This window comes from Myotis yumanensis, unplaced genomic scaffold, assembly GCF_028538775.1.
Source record: "Myotis yumanensis isolate MYYU_CA2020_CCGP unplaced genomic scaffold, mMyoYum1.0.hap1 SCAF_2, whole genome shotgun sequence".
Lineage (NCBI taxonomy): Eukaryota > Metazoa > Chordata > Mammalia > Chiroptera > Vespertilionidae > Myotis > Myotis yumanensis.
Window position 1 is genome coordinate 44100396 of NW_027223753.1, and position 22801 is coordinate 44123196.

At 37.6% G+C, this 22801-nt stretch overlaps 1 protein-coding gene across 3 annotated transcripts in view; it reads left to right on the forward strand.

The window, feature by feature from the left end:
- PATJ (PATJ crumbs cell polarity complex component) overlaps positions 1–22801 on the forward strand; it is a 308551-nt gene that overhangs the window by 37413 nt on the left and 248337 nt on the right. For all 3 annotated transcript variants that reach the window (XM_070405247.1, XM_070405248.1, XM_070405249.1), the window contains exons 9-14: positions 1953–2052; positions 5602–5693; positions 6745–6907; positions 10052–10198; positions 14837–14913; positions 17479–17535. In XM_070405247.1, coding sequence (XP_070261348.1) covers positions 1953–2052; positions 5602–5693; positions 6745–6907; positions 10052–10198; positions 14837–14913; positions 17479–17535 — 636 coding nt within the window. The remainder of the gene's footprint in view (positions 1–1952; positions 2053–5601; positions 5694–6744; positions 6908–10051; positions 10199–14836; positions 14914–17478; positions 17536–22801) is intronic.

The window sequence follows — 22801 nt, forward strand, 5'->3', positions numbered from 1 at the left end:
CATCTGTAAATTGGAGAGAAATAATTCTTGCCATTTCTATTTCATTAGATTGGTGAGGAGACATCCAGATGGTGGAGTGGAAACTAAAAACTGATCAATTGTATGACAGTTGTCACTGATAGGAACAAATTGGCCAAAGAGAGTAAACATTAATAATATTTATTATGATTAGTAATAATCATTATAGTTATATAATAACAATCATTATTATTAATTGTTGTCAAGTACCTGGAATTTTTCAGGTCATCTGAATTCCTCCCAAGAATTCTAAAAGATAGGTCTTACCATTCATTTAAAGATGAGGAAACAGAAGTCCAAATAACTTGTTAAAGGTCATATAAAGAGTCTGTGGCAGAGCTGGGATTAGGATTCAGATCTTCCTCATTCATTGCAAGCTCTTTCAACTACCTCATAAGCTTTGAATCAACAAGGTAATCAGGTAAAAGGAAAGATGGTTTTTTAAAGGGAGGGGCCTGGAGGAAAAGAAAAAGAGGAGTGATTATTGTGAGAAGGAGGTTGGAAAGCCACTTTCATCTTCATCTGAAGGGGCATTTGGTGTCTTCTGTAAAGTTGTTTGCCTTTGTAGTGAGGGAGCAGTGTAACTATGTGGTAAGTGAGAATTTGTTGCAATCAGTTGTTTGCTTTCTACTCTTAATGTTTTGAACTGACAGCAAGGCATTATGTTTTTAGATACCTTACTCTTTTACAGAAATATCTTAAATTAGAAGACAAATAATGGAAATAAGTTTTAGGTCAATATTTTTTGCTCACAATGACTATTACAGTAATTATCCATTAAAAATTTTTTTTTTTAAATATTTTATTGATTTTTTTACAGAGAGGAAGGGAGAGAGATAGAGAGTTAGAAACATCGATGAGAGAGAAACATCGATCAGCTGCCTCCTGCACATCTCTTACTGGGGATGTGCCCGCAACCCAGGTACATGCCCTTGACCGGAATCGAACCTGGGACCTTTCAGTCCGCAGGCCGACGCTCTATCCACTGAGCCAAACCGGTTTCGGCCATTAAAAATTTTTTTTATTGATTTTAGAGCTGAAGGGAGAGGGAGAGAGAGAGATAGAAACATCAGTGATGAGAGAGAATCATTGATCGGCTGTCTCCTGCACGCCCCCTACTGGGAATCAAGCCCGCAACGGAGGCATGTGCCCTGATCAGGAATTGAACTGTGACCTCCTGGTTGACTCAACCACTGAGCCATCGTGGCTGGGCACAAAAATTAGTCTTACCATTTGTTTCTAAAATTTTCTTTACATTTAGTTCTTTCACATAGAAATTAATCCTGAATTTTTTTTTTCAAGTTGGCTGAATTAGTTTTCTATTGTTTTGTAACAGGTAATCACAAACCTAGTGGCTTGAAACAATACCCTTTGTTAGTTCACAGTTCTATAGGTCAGAAATCTGCATGGGCTTGGCTGAGCTGTCTGTTTAGATTCTTACAAGGCCAAAATCAAAGGTGTGGGCTGGCTGGGCTCTAAATTTGGATGCTCTGGGACAATCCATTTCCAAACCGATTTAGATTGCTGACAATGCAGTTCTTTGCAGTTGTAGGACTGAAGTCTCTTTGCTGGCTGTCAGCTAAGGGCATCTTTAAGGCCCCCTGTATTTCTTCTCACATGACCTACTCCATCTTCAAACCACAAGTCCAGTCCTTATACCTCAAATCTTTTTCACTTCCTTTCCTGCCACCAGCAGGAGAAAACTCTGCTTTTGAAGGGTGCTTGATTAGATTAGGCTCACCTGGATGATCTCCCTTTTGCCATGTAATGTGACAAACACCGAAGTAACACCAGGGGTCAAAAGTCAGGACCATTTTAAAATTCTGCCTACCATAGGTGCTAAAAAAATACTTGACAAACCATGCACAAATTTATTATGAACGCAGTTATGTGACTAAATATTATGTATAATTACAATTATATTTTCTTTTCAGGACAATTCTCTTTATGAAACTTACAATGTTGAGCTCATTAAAAAAGATGGACAGAGTCTTGGGATTAGAATTGTTGGCTATGTTGGAAGTGCTCATACAGGTAAATGAGTCATTTCTATTTCATATTTGGAAATAGTTGTAAAGGATATTAAGGTTTCTAGACAGCGAAATTAAATACCTGCAAATTTTAACCCCTAGAGTGCCGGGGAGCGCGATCATGCTCCTCCTGCAGTGTCACTATTAGATGCTAGTAGTTCACTCTTTATTGACAGATGGCACCTAAGTGCAGATTACTTATGATGCCGAATGTTTGTAGTTCTAAAATTGACCACTGGCATTTATCTGCCTAATTTTTTACAGGTATTACGATTTTATGAAGTTTACTCAGATTTTGTAGCCCTAAAGCTTCAAAATGGCGTCCAGTTCTAAGTCTGCTTTTATTAGTGATGATGATATTGCTAAATATGTCAATTCTTGCTGTGAAGATGACGATTTTGTGGAAGATATTGGAGAAGGGTGTCCCTCTATTTTAACATTATATGTTTTGTTCAACTTTTTTTCTACTAGTATTTTATAATGCAATCACCAAACAATATATGTCAAAGATGAAAACAAATGTAGTAAAGGTTTCCTTAAGTTTTTGAATATGTAACTTCATTTACTTGCGATTCATAATTTTTTTCCTAAACTGCTGTAAAATCAGCAAAAATGCCTTGGCAATTTTAGCATAGTTCCTAGGATATTGGTTAGCACTCAAAGGGTTAATTTAAACGTTGAATAATAAAACTGTACCAGACAGGAACCAGACCAGAATGGGTCTGCTTCAGACTGGCCAGTAGTGTGTGGGTTCTTGATTTTGCGCAGGAAAGATTTCACATCACAAGTCCAGGTGACTTTGAGAGCACATTTATTAAAGCTGGGTACAGTGAAACAAGGAAAGGCCTAGGATAGGAGAAGCAACAGGAGAGAGCCCAGGTGGGGCTGCTTTGGTTCTCTAGAAATGTTACAGGGGAAAAAGTGAGCCATGACAGGGCTGCTGTTAGCTCACTGTAAAGTCAGAGAAAAGGGGGCCTTGGATACAAGTTCAGAGGGCTAGCCTGGGGTGAGCTGCCACTGCCCTTTGCTCTCCTCATTGCAAGTCTCAGGGGGGCGCGCGGACTCTTAAAGTTTAGGAGAAAGAAAATTCACTTAAAGCATCGATGGTCTACCTCTTGCATGCCCCCTATCAGGGATCAAGCCCACAACCCAGGCATGTGCCCTGACCAGGAATTGAACGAACAACCTCTCAGTGCACTGGCCAAGGCTAAGATAGATATATTTTGAATAGTGTGACTCTCACATATTATGACATTTTACATGCGATAAAGTAAAATGACTACTGCATATGTTTCATATTATAAATGTCAAAAAAGTATTACTATTATGTTTAATTACTAAAATAATAAGATAAAACAAATACTTCAATTAGGATTCTTTTCCTTTCATATAAAGGGACTACATTGTAAGAATAAATACATAGCTGGGTAGCTCAACTGGTTAGAGTTTTGTCCCGATATGTCAAAGTTGCAGGTTCAATCCCCAAAAGAATAAATACATGGCCTAAGTCTCTCTGAATAATAATACTCTCAGGGGTAGCCAGTCAGGGCATGTGCCCAGGTTTCAGCCTTAATCCCCTGTAGGGGGCCTGCTGGAGGCGGCCATCGACGTTTCTCTCTCTCCCGCTCCCTTACTCTTAAATCAATAAAAAAACCCCACATATTTTAAAATATTCATAATAATGCTCCCTCAATTCCTACATGCGAAGTTTTGGTAATCTTCACTGTAAGAATTACTCTATTATTAAAGGAAATTATTAGAGTAAGGAAAAATAAACCTTTTACAGATATCTTCTAGTAACATGAAAATTCAGAGTTATGAAATGTTCTAGTTTTTAAAAAAATAGCAAGATTAGAAAGTTAATTTTTCTAAAGTTATTATTTTATATACTTATAGCAGGTGGAAATATTAGAAGTGCTAATGTATTCAAAGTCCTGAATGAAATTCATGTCAGACCACCTTGTGCTATTTTAGCCTAATGAAATAACTATTTTCAAAACTAGCTTTTTCTAAGTGCCACCTTTTTTAGGTTCAGAATTTAAATGAGTTTCAAAAGAGCTAAGTGTCGCTTGTATAATAATGTTGCAAAAAAATTATGTCAGTAGTTCTCACTGTGCTGTCTGGTTAGAGAAATCATGGCTTGGTTCCTAAACTTTTGGCTTATGAACCTTTATTATCTGAAGTTTTCTTGTAAATCTCACACTATATATGCAGAGTAAAATGAAAGTGAGTAACAGATAGGGAACTGATAAAAATGAATGTTTATGTTACTGAATGAAGAAAAGATGATTTGACTTCTTTACCCTCAAAATGTTTTTGGGATTGGAGGGGATGGGCAGTGGTAAATCCAAAAACTAGAACATTTAAAAACTCAATGTAGTTTTTCAAAATAATTCTCTTTATTCCATTCATTGGAAATTTTGAGCAGTTACTTTGCTTAGTTCTGGAGGAGGTAGAATAATGAACATAAGAAAAGTCTTGTCAGGGAGACAAACATGTAAATAACTCAATTATTCAATGATAAGTGAAATACATGTTTTAATAGAGATGCAAGCAAACTATCATGGTGGATAAAAGAGTCAATTGGACAGAAGGCAGTGGAGAATTTACAAAGAAAGGCTTTTGTGCTAAACATGGAAAAGGAGAAGGACTTGAAACAAGGGGTGAGGTTGACAAGAAGAAAAAAAATGAAACGAGAAAAGGTCTAAAATCAAGAAAATATTTAGTGTTTTGATGGAAGATCAAGAGTCTTGTGTGTCTGAAGTTTTGTCTTGTTGGAAGGATGAAGTAAAATAAAGTTTAAAAAAAAGAAGAAGCTTGGGGCAGATTGTGAATCTGTGAAATTTACTTTGGTTATGTAGGTGATAGAAATCCATTGTGCTTATTTTTGTTCTGCAGACAATATTTTAAATTCATTTGATATAAAAAAATAAAAATATAAAATCATTCAGAGCTATGGGTTTTCTTTTTCCGATTTCCCTTCAAGTCCTTGCCTGGAGGCATGCATATTTTTTTGCATAGCTGTATTTTTTATATAGCTATATTTCCTGGTTAAATATTTTATTTTATAATATGCGGATTATTTCATGTTGCTGAGATTATTCTAGTTTGTGAAGACTGTGTGTGCCTCTCTTTTTTCTGTGTTTGGAGAAGCTAACATGAACAGTGAACTACGTATAGTCAGGAAGACCTGTTAGGAGACTCTTGTCATAGGACAGGTGAAAAACGTTGAAGGCCATGCCAAGTCCATTGAGAAGGGTGACAGACCAAGAGAATAGGGCTCTTTGAATTCCAGCTTATATTGGAGTGCATTTCCTCAAGGTTCCATTACTATTATTTTTCCAGAAATAGTCATCAGTCAAATCATTTCAAATTCAGCTCACTTGTGACGGTGACAGTTTGAAATAATCCATCAGTTTCTCTGCTGGTGTTCAAAATAGTATTTATCAAGCCTTCTGTCAGCCCTTTAGCTAATTAACCTCTTGATATGAATCTTGCAATCAAGGTCTAATTAGAGCTTTCTCCCTTTTTCCATATGTTTTGTGCACCTTAGGGGAAGCTTCCGGGATTTATGTGAAAAGTGTAATACCTGGCAGCGCTGCATACCACAATGGACAAATTCAAGTGAATGACAAAATAGTTGCTGTAAGTAACTGCACTCTGTTTAGAATTGAATCAAGTTGGGGGGGAAAGTTATCTTTATTATAATATGTATGAGAGGGGAATGGCTTAATATAGTTTCATAATACTTTAAAAAACTAAATTTGTTAGTACAGTAAAATCTCATTAATTTGGACTCTTATGGGTCCTAAATTTGATTTTTCTTTTTTAAATGTCTGTGAAGAGTCACTTTATATTGGTAAGAAAAATATAATATATACAGATATATATTTAACTAGAGGCCAAATGCACAAAGATTCATGCAAGAATAGGCCTTCCTTCCCCTGGCTGCTGGCACCAGTTTCCCTCCGGCACCCAGGACCCAGGCCTTCACTCTGGCTGCTGCCTCCTGCCAGCCGATGCCATCTTTGTTGTGTTAATTTGCATATTCCCTCCTTATTGACTGGGTGCCGCCATATTTGTTGTGAAGTGACGGTCAATTTGCATATTCTGTCTTTATTAGATAGGATAATAGCTATAGTTTATTCAGCATTTTTACCTGCAGTCTCAGACAACCATGGGAAGTAGAAATTATGCCCATTTTTTAGAAGAAAGAAGTTAAAGTTCAGAGTATGTATATTAACAATACATTGCTGGGGTTGGCATTCCAACATAAGGCTCTCAATTTCAAATCCTGTGCTTTAACCATCGCATTATAGCAGTTCTGACAAGCATCAGATTTTCATAGTTTCATAAAACAAAACAAAAGTTCATAGCTGGTTATATATTTGCAGGTAGAGATCTGCTACCTAATTTACCTGAATATTTTTATGGCACTTGGAATTTTGAATAGCATCAGAAAATGAGACCCTTTACCTCTTAGGCTTAAGTTAAAATGTGTGATTTTAGGACTACAAGTTTGGATTTGCTTTCTAGTGTCTCAGGAAGTTTGTCAGCGTATTTTATACTAATTTTGCATCCTTATTCAAATACTTTCTTAGGTCTAATAAATTATTTTGGGAATAAAATGAATTGCTTAATTTGATTCTACCTTGCCAGAATTTAAAATATTAGCTAACTTTAGAAACCTTTTTAGGTCGATGGTGTGAATATTCAGGGTTTTGCCAACCAGGATGTTGTTGAAGTATTACGTAACGCGGGGCAAGTGGTACACCTAACCCTAGTTCGAAGGAAGACATCCTCACCAGCTTCGCCACTTGTTGAAGAGCCTCCACTGGTTGAACAGCCTTCAGACACAGGTAAAGGATTCCACTGTCCCTCTCCCCACTTTGTAGTATGGATTAGAAGAATAGCTCACTGATGGAAGTTGCTCTGTGAGTCTGGGAAGGAAAAATGGCCCACCTTGTGTAATGCAGTGATGGAGAAATGAATCAGCTCATCTATCTGTGCACTGAATGGCTTCCTTCGCCTATTATAATGTGCTAGGCCAAGTGTTAGAACATGAAGCCTGACTCCCATTAAGCTCTGAGAGTTTCTCTAAATGGAGATGGAAATCATTTTCCCTAAAAACTCCCAAATTTCATTCATTACTTACATTTGAATAATAAAGCTTTGGCACCTTTTGTTCAGGAACTCTCATTTGTCTAGTGCTTTGACATTCAGAAAATAAAACCTGAATTTCTCTCAAGAACATTTTTATGTGTATAAAAATATTTGTTTTTTTAGATTATATCAATAGTAAACTTCCTTAGGGAACAAAAACATGATTGTATGCATGCCAATTTTTAATTATCAACTTATAAATGTATAGATCAACAAAATTCGACAATCACGGGGACACATATTCAACTTAATATGAATGACTAGATATAGAACTAGTGAGAAAGGAATAATTCTATTAGAATTTTTCAGGAGATGAATACAGTTGTTGTTTTTTTCCCTTCCTCTGAAGATATAATAAGCCTGGAAGCCTTTGCTTTCAACTGCTATTGATTTATATTAAATTGGAACTTTTTAAGTTTATGCAATAGTGGAAATTTTGCTGCTGAAAGACAGATGCCCTGTCAACTGCATTGTATGTATGAAATTTAAAATTGCTCTAATAGTACAAATTGTACAAATGCTATATTGACCTTAAAAGGTTTACATAAATATTTATATCAATATAATGGTTTTAATAGCTCTGATCTAGCCCTTGGCTTCAGTCCACTATATCAAATAAAATATGTCATCTGTGAATTAGCAATTCTCTTTTTTTAAAAAATATATTTTTATTGATTTCAGAGAGAAAGGGAGAGGGAGAGATAGAAACATCAATGATAAGAGAGAATCATCGATCGGCTGCCTCCTGTACACCCCCCACTAGGGATCGAGCCATCAACCTGGGCATGTGCCCTTGACTGGAATCAAACCTGGGACCCTTCAGTCCGCAGGCAGACACTCTATCCACTGAGCCAAATAAGCAAGGGCAAATTAGCAATTCTTTATTGGGCATGCCTACATTTTAAATTTGTATTGGGATAAGTTTTGGCTCTAAATCTACACATCTTCCGCCATGGTTTGGGTGTCCTTACTGTGTGTTTCACTAGCACCCTTTGAAGAGCACTCTGTTGTACAATTTACCACACTCCATTGTAATCACTTGTTTTTGTGTGGCCACTGTGTAAGGTAGGAGAGTGGTTATACCCTTGCCCTCTGGCCTATGTAACAAAGCTTGGTATACCTTCCACACAGCATTTAAGTATGTTTTACTGAAATAAACTGTACAGCTTCTAGCTCTTGCACAATCGCTCCCTCTGGCATTTTAAATATTACTTTTTCTCCTGTAAATCCTACTTTTTGTATACCTTATATAGAGGTAGGCAAAAATAGGCTTACAGTTGTGAGTATGCAAAACAGTTTATTCTTATTTTATTATTTATTAATTATTGTATTATTTATGTTTTTCTTCTTATTATTGTTATTATTTCATATCCTTATGATTTACTAGAGGCCTGGTGCATGCTGTTGTGCACAGGTGTGGTCCCTAGGCCTGGCTGGCGATCGAAGCGCAAGGGTCTGGGGTGGAAGGGCAGGTCCCAGCTGACCTCTGGGCCCTGCGCAGCATCTGGGCCCTTAGGCCCCTGCGTGCCCCCCTCCACCTGAGTCATCAGGCCCCTCCACCACCACTGGTTGCCATCTTCGGGGCAATCGGCAGGGTAATCGGGCCCTGCTCGCACCTGCCTTGGCCTGGCACCACTCGCTCACCTGCTCCACCATCCTTCTGCGGTCCTGCTCTCATTGGGGCCCATCAGGGCCAGCAGTGCCTCCACTGGTGCCAGCACCATGTTGCTGATCCCCGTCATGTTCCGCGCTGCTCCCTGGTGGTCAACACACGTCATAGTGAGCGGTCAAACTCCCGGTCAAGGGGACAATTTGCAAATTTGCATATTGGGCTTTTATTGTATAGGATCTTTGACATAATGATGGCTGCTAATTTAACCTACTTTTGCCCACAACTGCGTAGTTGTTTATCTATTTGTGTATGTTTGTAGCACACAATCACATCATCATACTGCTTTGTACTATAAACTCTGGTGTGTAACCATTCTCTCCAGTGACACTAGGAGCTGCTGGCTGGCATTCCTTTCGCTAGCCTGGGCTGTGTATTTAGTTTGTACCAGTGGATTTATGATTTTTAAAAATCCTATGTGTAGTTTAAAACCTCATGTGAAGATCATAGGAACTTTTAACTGGTTATCTTTTTCAACCATTTATTATAAAAATTGCAAACATAGAAAAACTGAAAAATAATATATGAAATATCCACTATTTAGATTCAGCAGCTATCATTTTGCCATATTTGTTTCATGTATGCATGTTTTTTCCCTGAGCCATTTCAGAATGAGTAGTAGACATTATGACACTTTAGCCCTACACACTTCAAACTATAGCTTTACAATGAAGGATATTTTTTTGGTAAACATAATGTCATTATCACACCAAAGAAAATTTATAGTAATTCCCTAACACCAGATACCCAACACATACTTAAATTTTCCCAATTGCCCCTAAATATATTGTAGCTTCTCTTGTTTCTCCCACCAAACAAATCCCATGAAATCATGAACGGATAATGCATTGCACTTATTGCATGTGTTACGTTTCTTTGGTTTCTTAATCAAGAAGAATCCCCCACCCCTACTCCTGCTTTGTCATTGACTTTACCTTGGTTTTCTCTTCTCACTGCCTAGTTCCTTATTCTTTTCAATACTACCAACATATTTATTTTTTAAGGAATTGATTGGTTATCACACATGAAATTTTAAATAAAGGAGTCATATTTATTAAGTTACCTGAGATGTTTGTAATGAGGCTGTGAAACAGTAGAACAGGAGAGGCAAAAGCCCACTTAAATATGGCCTTTAGCTGTTAGTGATTCAAGTGTACAATTCTTGTTTTAGGAACTGTTGTAGAACCACCAAAACCACCAGCCCTCTCTCTAGCTGGAGCAGTGGACACAGAAACTAATTTGGATGTTGAAGATGAGGAAACTGAAGAAAGAATGGATAATCTGAAAAATGACAACATACAAGCCTTAGAAAAACTGGGTAGGCACAAAGCATTCAATTCAAAGCAGTTTGACTTTCTCATTTGTTAACCTTTTTCTCTCTTTTTAGTTAATATAATGTGAGGAGTTTTAGAGGCATTTAGGCTCTATAAAAAAGAGTATTTTAAATATCAACAACTTAACACTTGTGGCAGTTGGAAACCAAGCATATTGTTGTTTATTCTTTGTTTATATTAATTTTGAATGCATTATTATTAGTATGTGATGACTATTTTTAATCTTGTCAGAATTTTAAATTGCTGCATATTTTAGCTTGTATATTAGTGATATAGATACACTAGAGGCCCGGTGCACGAATTCGTGCATGGGTGGGGTTCTTCTGGGTGGCCTGCGGGGATCGGGTGAAAACCCGCAGTCCAACGCCGCCTGCAGCTCTTACCTGCCACTCCCGCTCATCCCAGCCCTACTGCCCCTGCTGTGGGCTCGTGCCCAATTGGTCCTGATCGGGAGAGGCTTATGCCACCACAGCAGCACTTGCCAGCCATGAGCTCTGCATCTGGCACCCTCCTGAGGGGAGTGGCCTGTGGGATTGGGCCGAAACTGGCTCTCTGACATCCCCTGAGGGGTCCCGGATTGCAAGAGGGTGCAGGCCAGGCTGAGGGACCCACCAGTGCATGATCGGGGCCGGGGAGGGACTGCGGGAGGGCTCCAGGGCATGTCTGTCCCTGTCTCGCCCAGTCCTGATCGGCCAGACCCCAGCAGCAAGCTAACCCACTGGTTGCAGTGTCTGCCCCCTAGTGGTCAGTGCACGTCATAGCGACTGGTTGACTGGTTGACTGTCTGCCCTCTGGTGGTCAGTGCACATCATAGCAAGCGGTTGAGCGGCCTTGGCATGTCACTAGCATATTACACTTTGATTGGTTGAACAGTTGACCAGTCACCAGATGACCCGACACTTAGCATATTAGGCTTTTATTATATAGGATAGCTATCTGTATACATATAGAAGTACTTCCTTTTCACCATAAAAATTAATAATGTATACATTTTTTTATGTTTCATCAAATTGCCAGGTAGCTAAATATTTTGTCTTTTACTTTTCTTTTTAACTGATAGGCAACTTTGTTCTTTTACTTTGCACTTTGATCCCTCAGCTATTAGAGCTGACTCTTCTGCAAGCATATTGAGTAACCGTCCCACACAGTCTCCTACACAAAGTGCTCAGCAAGACCTTGTCAGTTGAATGAAATGGAATACTTAAACCACACATGTTCCAGAGAAATTTTGGCTTTTGATTTTGATTGTCTTCTCTCAGGAAAGAGTGGCCTGAAGGAAGGAGTAATCCCTCATTCAGGTTAAACTTTTTCCTGTGATTTGGAAATTCACCTTGTTGGGGTGTTTTGTTTTTTTTGGTAATCCTCACCTGAGGATATTTTTCCATTGGTTTTTTTTGTTGTTGTTTTTAGTGTTTTTTTTTAAAGAGAGAGCAGAAGGGAGGGGGAGAGACACAGAGAGAGAATCATCGATGTGAGAGAGACACATGGATTGGTTGCCTCCTGCATGCACTCCAACATGCCCTTGACCAGAATCAAACCTGGGCCGACCCTCTATCCACTGAGTCAAACCAGCTATGGTTCACCTTGTTCTTTTTGAACCAAGAAAATTGTAGTTAGTCTTTGCTGTTTAAATTCAAGTGAACCCAGATAGGTTTTTCAGTGGAAATCAAATACATTCTGAATTTAGAAATACTTTTAGAAGTATTTATCTTCTCTTTTTGGATCCATCTTAGTACATTTTTCTTCATGAGTATATAGAACTTCAAATGAGAGTAAGACCAAAATATTCCGACAGCTATGAAGTTATTAGCCTTCTTTTTTTTGCTGCAGAGGTGAAACCTTTTTTTCCTTCTTCCCTTTTAGGTTGTTTAGCTGGTTAAATAATTAAATGACATAAGATAGATTAGCAGGAGAAAATTTCAGGTGGGGGAGCCCCATAAAAATGGGGGACCCAAGAGCAAAGTGAGGCTTATATGCCATTCTGAGCTAAGGAATGGGATAGGGGCCTGGGCTTCAAAGTAGGGGGCGGGGGGTGGGAGGATAATTCACAGGACCTCAAGAAGGGAAGATGTTTGGTAATTGGAATTTGCCCTGCCATGCAGGTAGGTCTTTCAGATAAAAAAAAGTTGTCTATGGTAATAGCTCTTCTGGGCTAGACTCCCTATGTAAATTCGTTTAGGTAGTTAAGGGAGAGGTCAAACTTCTTTCCTGAGTATGTTGAGTTTTTATTCCCTTTAGCTCAAAGCAACCTACATGTCAAAATGGCATATTTTGGGGTGGTATATTCTGTTCCCCTTTATTGCCATTGAAATAATGATTTCTGATCATCGTACTATTTATTTATTTATTTATTTATTTATTTATTTATTTATTTATTTATCATTTTGTGTAGCCTAGGATTTATTGAGCTGCTGAAAAGAAATTAATCTCTTTCCTCTGGTACTTAGATTTTGTGTTGTTTTAAATATCATGACTGTGCTTTCATTGTATTATTGAAATGTAAAGTATTATCAAAAGAATTGAAGGGGATCCAGGCCGGTTTGGCTCAATGGATAGAGCATCAGCCTGCAGATTGAAGGATCCTGGGTTTGATTCCAGTCAAGGGCATATGCCCAGATTGCAGGCTTGATCCCCAGTAGGGGGCATTAAGGAGGCAACTGATCAATGATTCTCTCTCATCATTGATGTTTCTATCTCTCTCCCTCTCCCTTCCTCTCTGAATTCAATAAAAATATATTTTAAAAAAAGAATTGAAGGGAAAATGGCAACATTGTTTTGTACATGTATATGAAATATCATCTTTAAATATCATGTTTTTAAGCTTACAATTCAACCAAGGCATTGCAAATTTTATTCAAATTAGTTTACCAAATAAGAAACTGTTGTCTGGAAGATTTTTTTTTTGAAAAAAAATCTATGTTTTTATTGATTTTAGAGAGAGAGAATAGGAGAGGGAGAGAAAGATAGAAACATCAATGGGCTGCCTCCTGCACGACCCCCACTGGGGCATGTGCCCTGACCAGAAATCGAACCAGCAATCGCCTGGTGTATGGGACATTGCTTAACCAACTGAGCCACACTGGCTGGCCGGAAGAAGTTGAATAGGCAGGATGGTAGAACTCTTAATGTAATTTCTTACAGAAATGTTAACAAGAAGGAGGCACAAAGGTGCAGAGCCCACAAGAATGATATTTGGTTTTTAATAGGATCTTTGGTTAGTTATCCCCGAAATGTAAACTAACATATAGTTATTTCATGAATATTCTTTTAGAAATTTAGTAATTTAAATTTTTCAGTGTTCATTAGTCTTTGTCTTTGATTTTTGAGGTTAGTCTGTTTTAGTTAAGTTTTATGTAATTACGTTTTATGTAATTAAGCATTGTATGCATCCAAGATGAGCTGTCCATGCTGAAGACTGAAAGAGCTGATGTTGCAAGTTTTGTCTGATTTTAGATAAATAGTTACGTCAGTTGTGATAAGTGTTCTGTGACTTGTCTAGTCTTGTGACAAAATTGAGAGTTTTCCTTCAACTTAAAAAAGGTGGGGAGTTTGTGTATTATATGCTACTACTATAAATATAATCTGAAATTATGGTTTTAGTACTATGACTTTTGACTAGTAGGCATTATTCAGAGTACAAACGGTGTGGTAAGCTGCAGGCTAAGCTGATGTGGAAGACAGGCAGGACACTGAAAGTCTGTCTTAGCTCTTTAACATCATCTTACCTGTGTAAAAAAGGCAATATTAATGTCAGGTAAGAAAATCTTAAAGATACAACGAAACCACAAAGACCAAAGTAAAAGCAAAGTTTCTATTACTGTATATTAAATCTCATGGACTCAGTGGTTGAATTAAAACCAGACATGCCTTTATATCCACCTAAGAGAAAAGTCTGAATGGATTGTGTTGATATGCCTACTTGATAGGAAAGATAGCTTGATGTGTTTTTACTTTTCCTATGGGTGAGTGGAAGGTACTGCTTTGAAATAATTAATATTTAAATTAAATCCTTGTTTGTCCTGACATATTATATAAAGCAAAACCAGATGCATTTGACTTATAAGCTATAGGATGTTTACTTATAAGCTGTATGTAATTCAAATTTCATTTATACCTCATCACTTCTTCCCTTTACAGCATTCCTTAACAACAAAAGCCCCTGTATAATTTGGTCATGCCGGTCTTTACATTTTACATTAGTCTTATAGGGTACTTCTGATTTACGTTACCTAGTAGGTCTAAGTTAATGCATTTTCATTTTACTTATTTCCATTTTATTTACAGAAACTGCTATTATTATTATTATTTTTTTTTAAAATATATTTTATTGACTTTTTACAGAGAGGAAGGGAGAGAGATAGAGAGTCAGAAACATCGATGAGAGAGAAGCATCGACCAGCTGCCTCCTGCACATCTCCCACTGGGGATGTGCCCGCAACCCAGGTACACGCCCTTGACCGGAATCGAACCTGGGACCCTTCAGTCCGCAGGCTGACGCTCTATCCACTGAGCCAAACCGGTTTCGGCAGAAACTGCTATTATTGAAGAATTAAGTACCGTGCTTGGCTCACAGTAGCTTTAACATCTTTAACATCCTTTTTTAATTTTCTTTTTTAACACAGAAAGAGCCCCTGACTTTTCAGAAAATGAGCTGAAATCGAGATGGGAAAACATACTGGGCCCCGATTATGAAGTAATGGTATGTTAAAATCTTCAAATAAAAAACACTCATGTCTCATTTCATGTCAAGCCCTTACCATCACAATTTAAAGGAATGGGATAGTCAAAGAGTAGCCAGCCTGTCATTATTTCCTCCTGCCTTTCTTTCCTATTAAATCAATCAATTGATTTTTTTTTTTTTTTTTTTTTTTTTTTTTTTTTTTTTTTTTTTTTTTTAGCATTTTAAGCTATAAGAACAAGTAAGGACTGCACACAAGTTTCAGTTACAATTAGCAGACCCTCAGTTCATGCTGAAACCATTTAGGTTGACAATAGGCAGAAAAATGTTAGGAGAGAGAGGACTTGCCTTTAAATTTATAACCTGTCTCAGCTGCTTAAAAATTGCTGGCATTTTTATGATTGCTTTTATGATCTGTTTGTTTTATTGTACACTGAAAGGGATGTGGATATTAGCCCTATGTTTCACAAAGAATCTTACAGTTTTATGAGAAAAATGAAAGAATGATTATCAAATGTATTTGGGAGAACAGGAAGTAATTTAGGTTAGGTATAAGTTTATAGTGCCAGTGGTCCATTAGACTTCCTTTCACCTGTTATTAGATTCATTGAGTAAGGGATTGATTCCATTTCCCCATTTGAATCCACATGAAAGCAGAAATCTGTGCTTCAAAAGTCTCTACCGTGTTCACTAAATGCGTTCGTAATAAAATATTCTATTCAATTTCTATTGTCATTAACGTTTTCTTACATATGTTTATCATTAGTACTTGTTGGCTGGTTGGAGATTTTCCATTTCTCTTCTCCATTCAGAATAGGCAGCCACTATTGTCGGAAATTTTCCAGTGTCATTAAGATGAGTCAAAACAGTTCATACATTCTCTTCTTGCTAATTTTATACTTGCATATCAGTCCTCAGAGACTACTTGCTTCTTTACTTGATAGATTTTGAATGCTATTTTGTCATTAGGCGATCACCTAGGAAATGACTGGGCTATCATCCTTTATGGTTTGATATCCAAAGTAATGTGGTGTATCAGTATTTATAAATGGCCAGTTTTGTGATGAGCTCCTTTTTGTTAAAAGGTTATCCTCCCTCGCCGAAACCGGTTTGGCTCAGTGGATAGAGCGTCGGCCTGCGGACTGAGAGGTCCCGGGTTCGATTCCAGTCAAGGGCATGTACCTGGGTTGCGGGCACATCCCTGGTGGGGGATGTGCAAGAGGCAGCTGATCGATGTTTCTCTCTCATCGATGTTTCTAACTCTCTCTATCTCTCTCCCTTCCTCTCTGTGAAAAATCAATAAAATATATTAAAAAATAAAAATAAAAAAAATAAAAGGTTATCCTCCTTACAACTACCCTTCCAGATATCATTTATCACATGGAGAGGTTACAACAGAGGGGCTAGAAAGAGGGGACAGAATTTGAGGTTGGAAATTTAAAGTGACAGCTTAATCATTAAGAGTTGTAGCTTGTTCCGAAGCATGAAGAGCAGAAAGAAGTCAGGCAAGATGAATGAAGGCATGCATACATGTACTCCAGAGTTCTTCATATTATTTTCTTCCAGCATCTACTTATCTGCAGTACTTTTAAAAGCTTTAGTTGGATCGTTAACTTATCTCCTCCCTCCAGATGCATCATATTTTATTAACAACTTACAGATGCAAATCATCAGTAAAGTATTTTGCTTGTAAGCCATTCATTTCTGTGGGTGTCCACCATTGGAGCTTTGAACAATAGTTTTAGGCCAGGATGAAAAGCTTTAGGTATTCCATGAGCCTCCCACCAGTCCAGGTCTTCCTTTTTGTGTCCTTGTCAGCCATTTCTCCTAGGGAGATGGTTTGAGCTTGCTGGGGAAAGTCAGACACATCAGTTTTTCCACACTTGTCTGACTTCACTGACCTTGCAAACTTTGTTTTAAGGCCAGAATTTAACACTAAACATGACCAGACTCTTGGTTTTGTCAAAAGAATGAATTTTTTTTTATAGCCAACATATATTTGGGTCTTGTTATTATTATTTTTAAAAATATATGTTTTATTGATTTTTTACAGAGAGGAAAGGAGAGGGAAAGAGAGTTAGAAACATCAATGAGAGAGAAACACCGATCAGCTGCCCCCTGCACACCTCGTACTGGGGACATGCCCACAACCAAGGTACATGCCCTTGACCAGAATCGAACCCGGTACCCTACAGTCCACAGGCCAACATTCTATCCACCGAGCCAAACCGGTTAGGGCAAGAATGAAATTTTTTATGGAGTCAATGTAATGGAGGATTATATTAAAATTTTAGGGATTGTGGATTTTTAAAAAATAGTATATGTATTTGCCCATCACCTTTCGGATCAACTTTTGAATAACTTAAGGAAAAAGAGAACAACAGAAAAGCAAATATTCTCTGAAATTTACATTATGTGTTATACTTATGGAGTTCAGAAATATAGGAAAGAGATTAGAATGCAGGTCAGGTGCATTCTTTCACATGGAACATAGATTTTACAGATTTTTTTTTTTTTCAGGAAACCTAGGAAGAAATAAAGTTATGCTTTTACAAATATTGAATATATTTTTTCTTGTAAATTTAGGTTGCTACTTTGGACACACAGATTGCCGATGATGCTGAGTTACAGAAATATTCAAAGGTAAGCATTATTTCTTTTTTTAAAGTTACCAGTTTTTTGTTGTTGGAAGAACTTTCTCTAAGTTCTTGTCGAAGAAACGAAAGTAGTGCTCTAACCTAAAGTTTCCAGGATTTAGTCTTAGACGTTTTCTGGAAATGTGGTAAGTTCTCACTTATGAAAGGTGATGGTGAGCTATGATTGGGAAGAACGTGGGCTCCCTTCTACCATTTCCCAGAAACCAAAAACTCAGGTTTGACTGCTTTGCCCACCTTCAAGGTCGTACACAGAGTAACATTGTGCAAAGTGTGTGTAAGCTTTTCAGATTTTATAAGAAGGCCTTTTTAAGGTTTTCTAAAAATCAAGACCACAAATATAGACTTTAAAAACCCTTCAGGTCCAGATGTTTAAGGACAGAAAAGTGGTTTATCTTCTGAGTACCAGCAATGTTTTTTCTTGAACTTAAAAAAAATTTTTATAGTGAGAGCTTTATTTCTAATGGCGAAACGCCAGAAGGTAACTTTTACCGTTTTTAGTATCCTCTCACTACAAATTAATTTTATAGTTCCTGTTCTGGCTAATCAACAGCCAGGGAATTAAAACTTAGAGTAGCCACCTAGGTGGCTTTCTCGGACAAATGATGAGAAAGGTAAGGTTTTCTTATCAGAATAGTTTCAAAAATTACACTGTAACCTCACATGGGGTATATGAGCTGAGCCCAGCTTAAACTCTGCTGTCGTATGTGCGTGTGTCTAGCTGTTGAATTGGCTCCAAAACCTGGAGGTCCTATGGTATGTGATGTCTTGCCCTCAGCAGCCCAGCTCAGTTCCTATAGACTCATGCCTCCAGCTTTTTCTTTTTTTAAAAAATATATTTTATTGATTTTTTTACAGAGAGGAAGGGAGAGGGATAGACTAGAGAGTTAGAAACATCGATGAGAGAGAAACATTGATCAGCTGCCTCCTGCACACCCCCTACTGGGGATTGAGCCTGCAACCAAGGTATATGTCCTTGACCAGAATCAAACCTGGGACCCTTCAGTCGACAGGCCGATGCTCTATCCACTGAGCCAAACCGGTTAGGGCCCTCCAGCTTCTTTTATGGAGCCGATCCATCTCATAGCTGGTCCTCCTCTTTTCCTGCTGCCTTCCCTTTTCCCTAGCATGACTGCCTTTTCTAAAGAACCCTGCCTTCCTATGATGTGTCTGAGGCAGGACGGCTTCCGTTTTGTCAGTTTTGCCTCCAGCAGTGCGTTAGGCTTAATTCACTCTAGGACCCACTTGTTCATCTTTCTGACTTGTCCAGGGTGTCTGTAGACTTTCTGCCAACACCATATTTCAAACGAATCAATTATTTTCCTATCTGCCTTCTTCACTGTTCAACTTTCGCATCTGTACATAGTAATTGGGTACACCAGGGTGTGGATGATCTTAGCCTTGGTCTCTAAGGACACATCTTTCCTAATTCTTCCATGGCTGCCCTTCTGAGTCTCAGTTTTCTCTTGATTTCTTGGCTGCAGTCTTCATTTGAATTGATGATTGAACCAAGGCAAGCAAAACCTTGAACAATTGCAATGTCTTTCTTGTCTAGGTTAAAGTTGTGTATTTTTTCTGTGTTCACAATGTTCAAATGCAGTCCTGTTTTGGCACTTTATGCTTTCAGAAGTCATTTCAAATCATTGCTTCTTCCTGCCAATAAGATGTTGTCACCTGCATATCTTAAGTTGTTGATATTTCTTCCACCAATTTTCACTTCTCCTTTCTCCGAGTCTAGCCCAGGTTTTTTTGTATGGTATGTTCTGTGTACAGATTATACAGATGGGGAGATAAAATGCACCCTTATCTGACATCTTTGCCTACAGGAGACCATTCTGTCTCTCCATATTCTGTCCACAATACAGGTTACACCTCAAGACAATAAGTGCTTAGGCACACCTATTTCTTTCAGAGCATCCCACCGCTTTTCAAGGTTGATGCAACTGAACGGTTTAATGTAGTCTGTGAAACACAGACTATCTGTCTTCTGAAATTCTTTGGAGCACTCCAGTATCCAGTAAATGCTTGCAATTCAGTCACCAGTGCCTCTTCCTTTTCTGACTGCTGCATGATCATCTGGCATTTCTTGTTCCTTAAAGAGTAAAAGCCTTTGCTGCATCACCTTGAGCATCTCTGTGCTAGTGGGGGAAATTAGAGTGATGGTCCTAGAATTATTGCACTCCTTGTATCTCCTTTCTTGAGACTAGAATATATAGTGAACATTTCCAGTCTGTAGGCCATTGTGTGGTTTTTTTTTAATTTGTTGACATGTTCTTTTTAGGATCATGACAGAGTTAGTCTCTGCAGCTTAAAATAATTCTATTGTGTATGCCATCTATTTATTTATTTACTTCATGCTGTCGCTTGCAGTATTCAATATGTGTTTTTCATGTCCCATGTGGGTTTTGTAAGACGTTATTTCTTCAAATAGTTCTACCATTTCTTTCTTTGAGTATTTGTGATGAATACTTCTCTTCCATAATTTTATATTAAATGTGCTGTTATTTTTTAGGTTTAAATTTTCAAGGCTGACACTGGTGAGAGTATTTCTTTTCTTCTAAGATAACTTGCATTTTGAGTTAGTTACTTGCTGTGCCTGTGTGGGCCCACTGGCCAAGCTTTCCTCAGATGTGAAATAGGAAAGCAACAGGGCACAACTTCTAGTTAATTTAAAAATATTTACAAAATCATCCTTATATTCCATTAGAGTTGTCACTAATTACTAATTCTATCTAAATATATTAAGAAGGATTTAATTCAAATTGAGAGTAAGAAATATAAATAACTCACCAACCTTCAACTGTTATTAATTACTGTTGTATAGTTTACTGATTACATTGAATCTGGAGCCAAACTGCCCAAGTTCAAAATTGGGCTTATCCACTCACTAGCTTGTAAAATTACCTAAAATGTATGTCCCAGTTTTGTTGTCTGTAAAAGGAGATAGTAATAGTTAGTATCTGCCTCATGGGATCTATAGAAATCAAATATAATGTGCCTAGAGTAGTTGTAAGCACATAGTAGTCTGTTTTTCTTATTTATCATGCATGTGAATCAATGATTTTTTCCCCTAACATTGTACTTTAATTTACACTAAACTTTTAGATATCGGATATTTCCTATTTAACATCTTCCAGTTAATTAAATTCCCTCTTCCTAATCTGCTGCTAAAGCCCATCTATCGAGTCCTTACTTTTAGTTATAGTTTTCTATTCTAGAGTTTGTTTTATTTCTTTTTTAATTTATGATTCTTTTGTTGGAATTCTCCATTTAAAAAATCTGTATATGCCATCTTTTTCGCCGTTTCTTGAAGATATTAATCAACTATATATATAAAAGCCCAGCGACTGCAACAGCAGAATGACCAGAGAGACCGGTGGCTATGACGCGCACTGCAGCAGCCAACCAGCCTGATTGGGGCCCTGATGGCCACCCCGCCCCCCCGGCCGGGCCTCCCCCAGCCACCAACTGCCCATGTGCGCCCCCCACCCCCCGCTGGCCAGGCCTGATGGGCCCCCATTGGTGCGGGCCAGCCGGACTCCACCCATACACAAATTCGTGCACTGGGCCTCTAGTAGTTTATAAGGACTTTAAATAATTAATTCTGTTATCTGGATCAACTTTAGATGTGTTCCTACTGTTTGATGTTTTCTCTGGCTGTGGTTATTTGGTTGTATTTCTCATCATGTTGCGATTTGATTGAATGCCTGACATTGTGAGGTTCAGGCTCTGTCCAGCTTGCCTTTTCTCTTAAGACATAGGCTTCCAGGTACTCCACATGAGTCTGCGGGTATTTACCAATCCCCTCTCCCTCCTGGGACCTGGTCTGCATTTCTATCTCCTTAGTATTTGGGGCCTCTGAAATCTTTGCTTTGCTCTTCAGTGGTTTCCTGATTAGTTTTTAGCCTACCTCTCCATATAGCATTAGAGCTCAAGAGTTGTCCTTGGTGGAGAACGTGGCTTAGCTCAGGCTCAGTTTATCATGCAGTTCAGCTTCAGTCATCTGTCCTCCCATTTCAAAGCTGTAAAACCCTGTATCATCATATTCTGTAATAAGTAAAAAAAAAAAAAAAAGGATAATAACCGTACTTTGTGTACATCTTTTAAAAATGCCAGTTTTTCTCTAGAAAGAAAGTGTTCTCTCTCACCTTTATTCCCTAGTTCCTGTCACCAGTCTCAGTAATTTTATTTTCCCAGATCAACTTCTGTCCACTATACCTATATATTATATATGCAATATATATTATGTATGCATATATTGTACTCAGTAACTCTAGTATAAAGGTGTAGAAGGGCTTTGAGTTCAGCAGACTTTATGAACCACCTGATAGAAACTCACCGGGACATTCAGCTGTTCATTCACTCATTCATTCATTCATTCATTCATTATTCATTCATTTATACATTTTATCAAATATTTTTAAATATTTTCTCTATGGTCCTCTACTGGGGTTTCAGAAGAGGATACAGCAGAAAAATATCCCTGCCCTGTAGGACTTATATTTTAGTGAGGGAAGATAGAAAATAAGTAAGTTACATAGTATGGGCGATATATGCCATGCAGAATATTAAGGCAGGGAAAATGGATAAGGAATTTAGGAGGGCGTGGGTTGGCAATTTTAGAAAGGTTGACCAGGTAAAGCCTCATTAAGAAGGTGACATTTGGGGAAACACTTTAGAAGGTGAAATAGCAGCCTAATTTTTCTTCTACATAGTATGAACAATAATACTAGGTTGTAGGTGATTAAATAAATATATTTAAGATATGACTTAATTAATGTAGCTTAGCGCCAACATGTAGGAATTGTTCAATAAATTGTAATTTTTCCCCAGTTGTACGTTTCATGTACTTTTAGTCTGTGACCTTTTAAAGGCTCCTTTTTAAAAGCAATTTTTATAAGCTATTATGAAACATTTAATTGTTAATTGGAATTTTGTTGTGGCAAAATGTGTTTTTTTTAATTTAATTTTTTTGGTCTGGAAGAAAAATTACCCACAATTGCAATATTTTTTCATATTTAGTTGTTATCTGTAGATGTTTTCATATTTATAGTTTGTATACCCAACATTTTGTGTAATAAATGTATGAGAGAAGGGCTGCACACTTTTTCTACATAACATCATCATATATATTTACTTTTTAATATTGATTTCTTAATTTTAAATGTCCACAAATTATTTATTTATTTTGATGAATTATTTTTAAAAATACTCTTAATAGTAGAAGTTTAGTTTAGTTAATTTAGTTGCTTCTA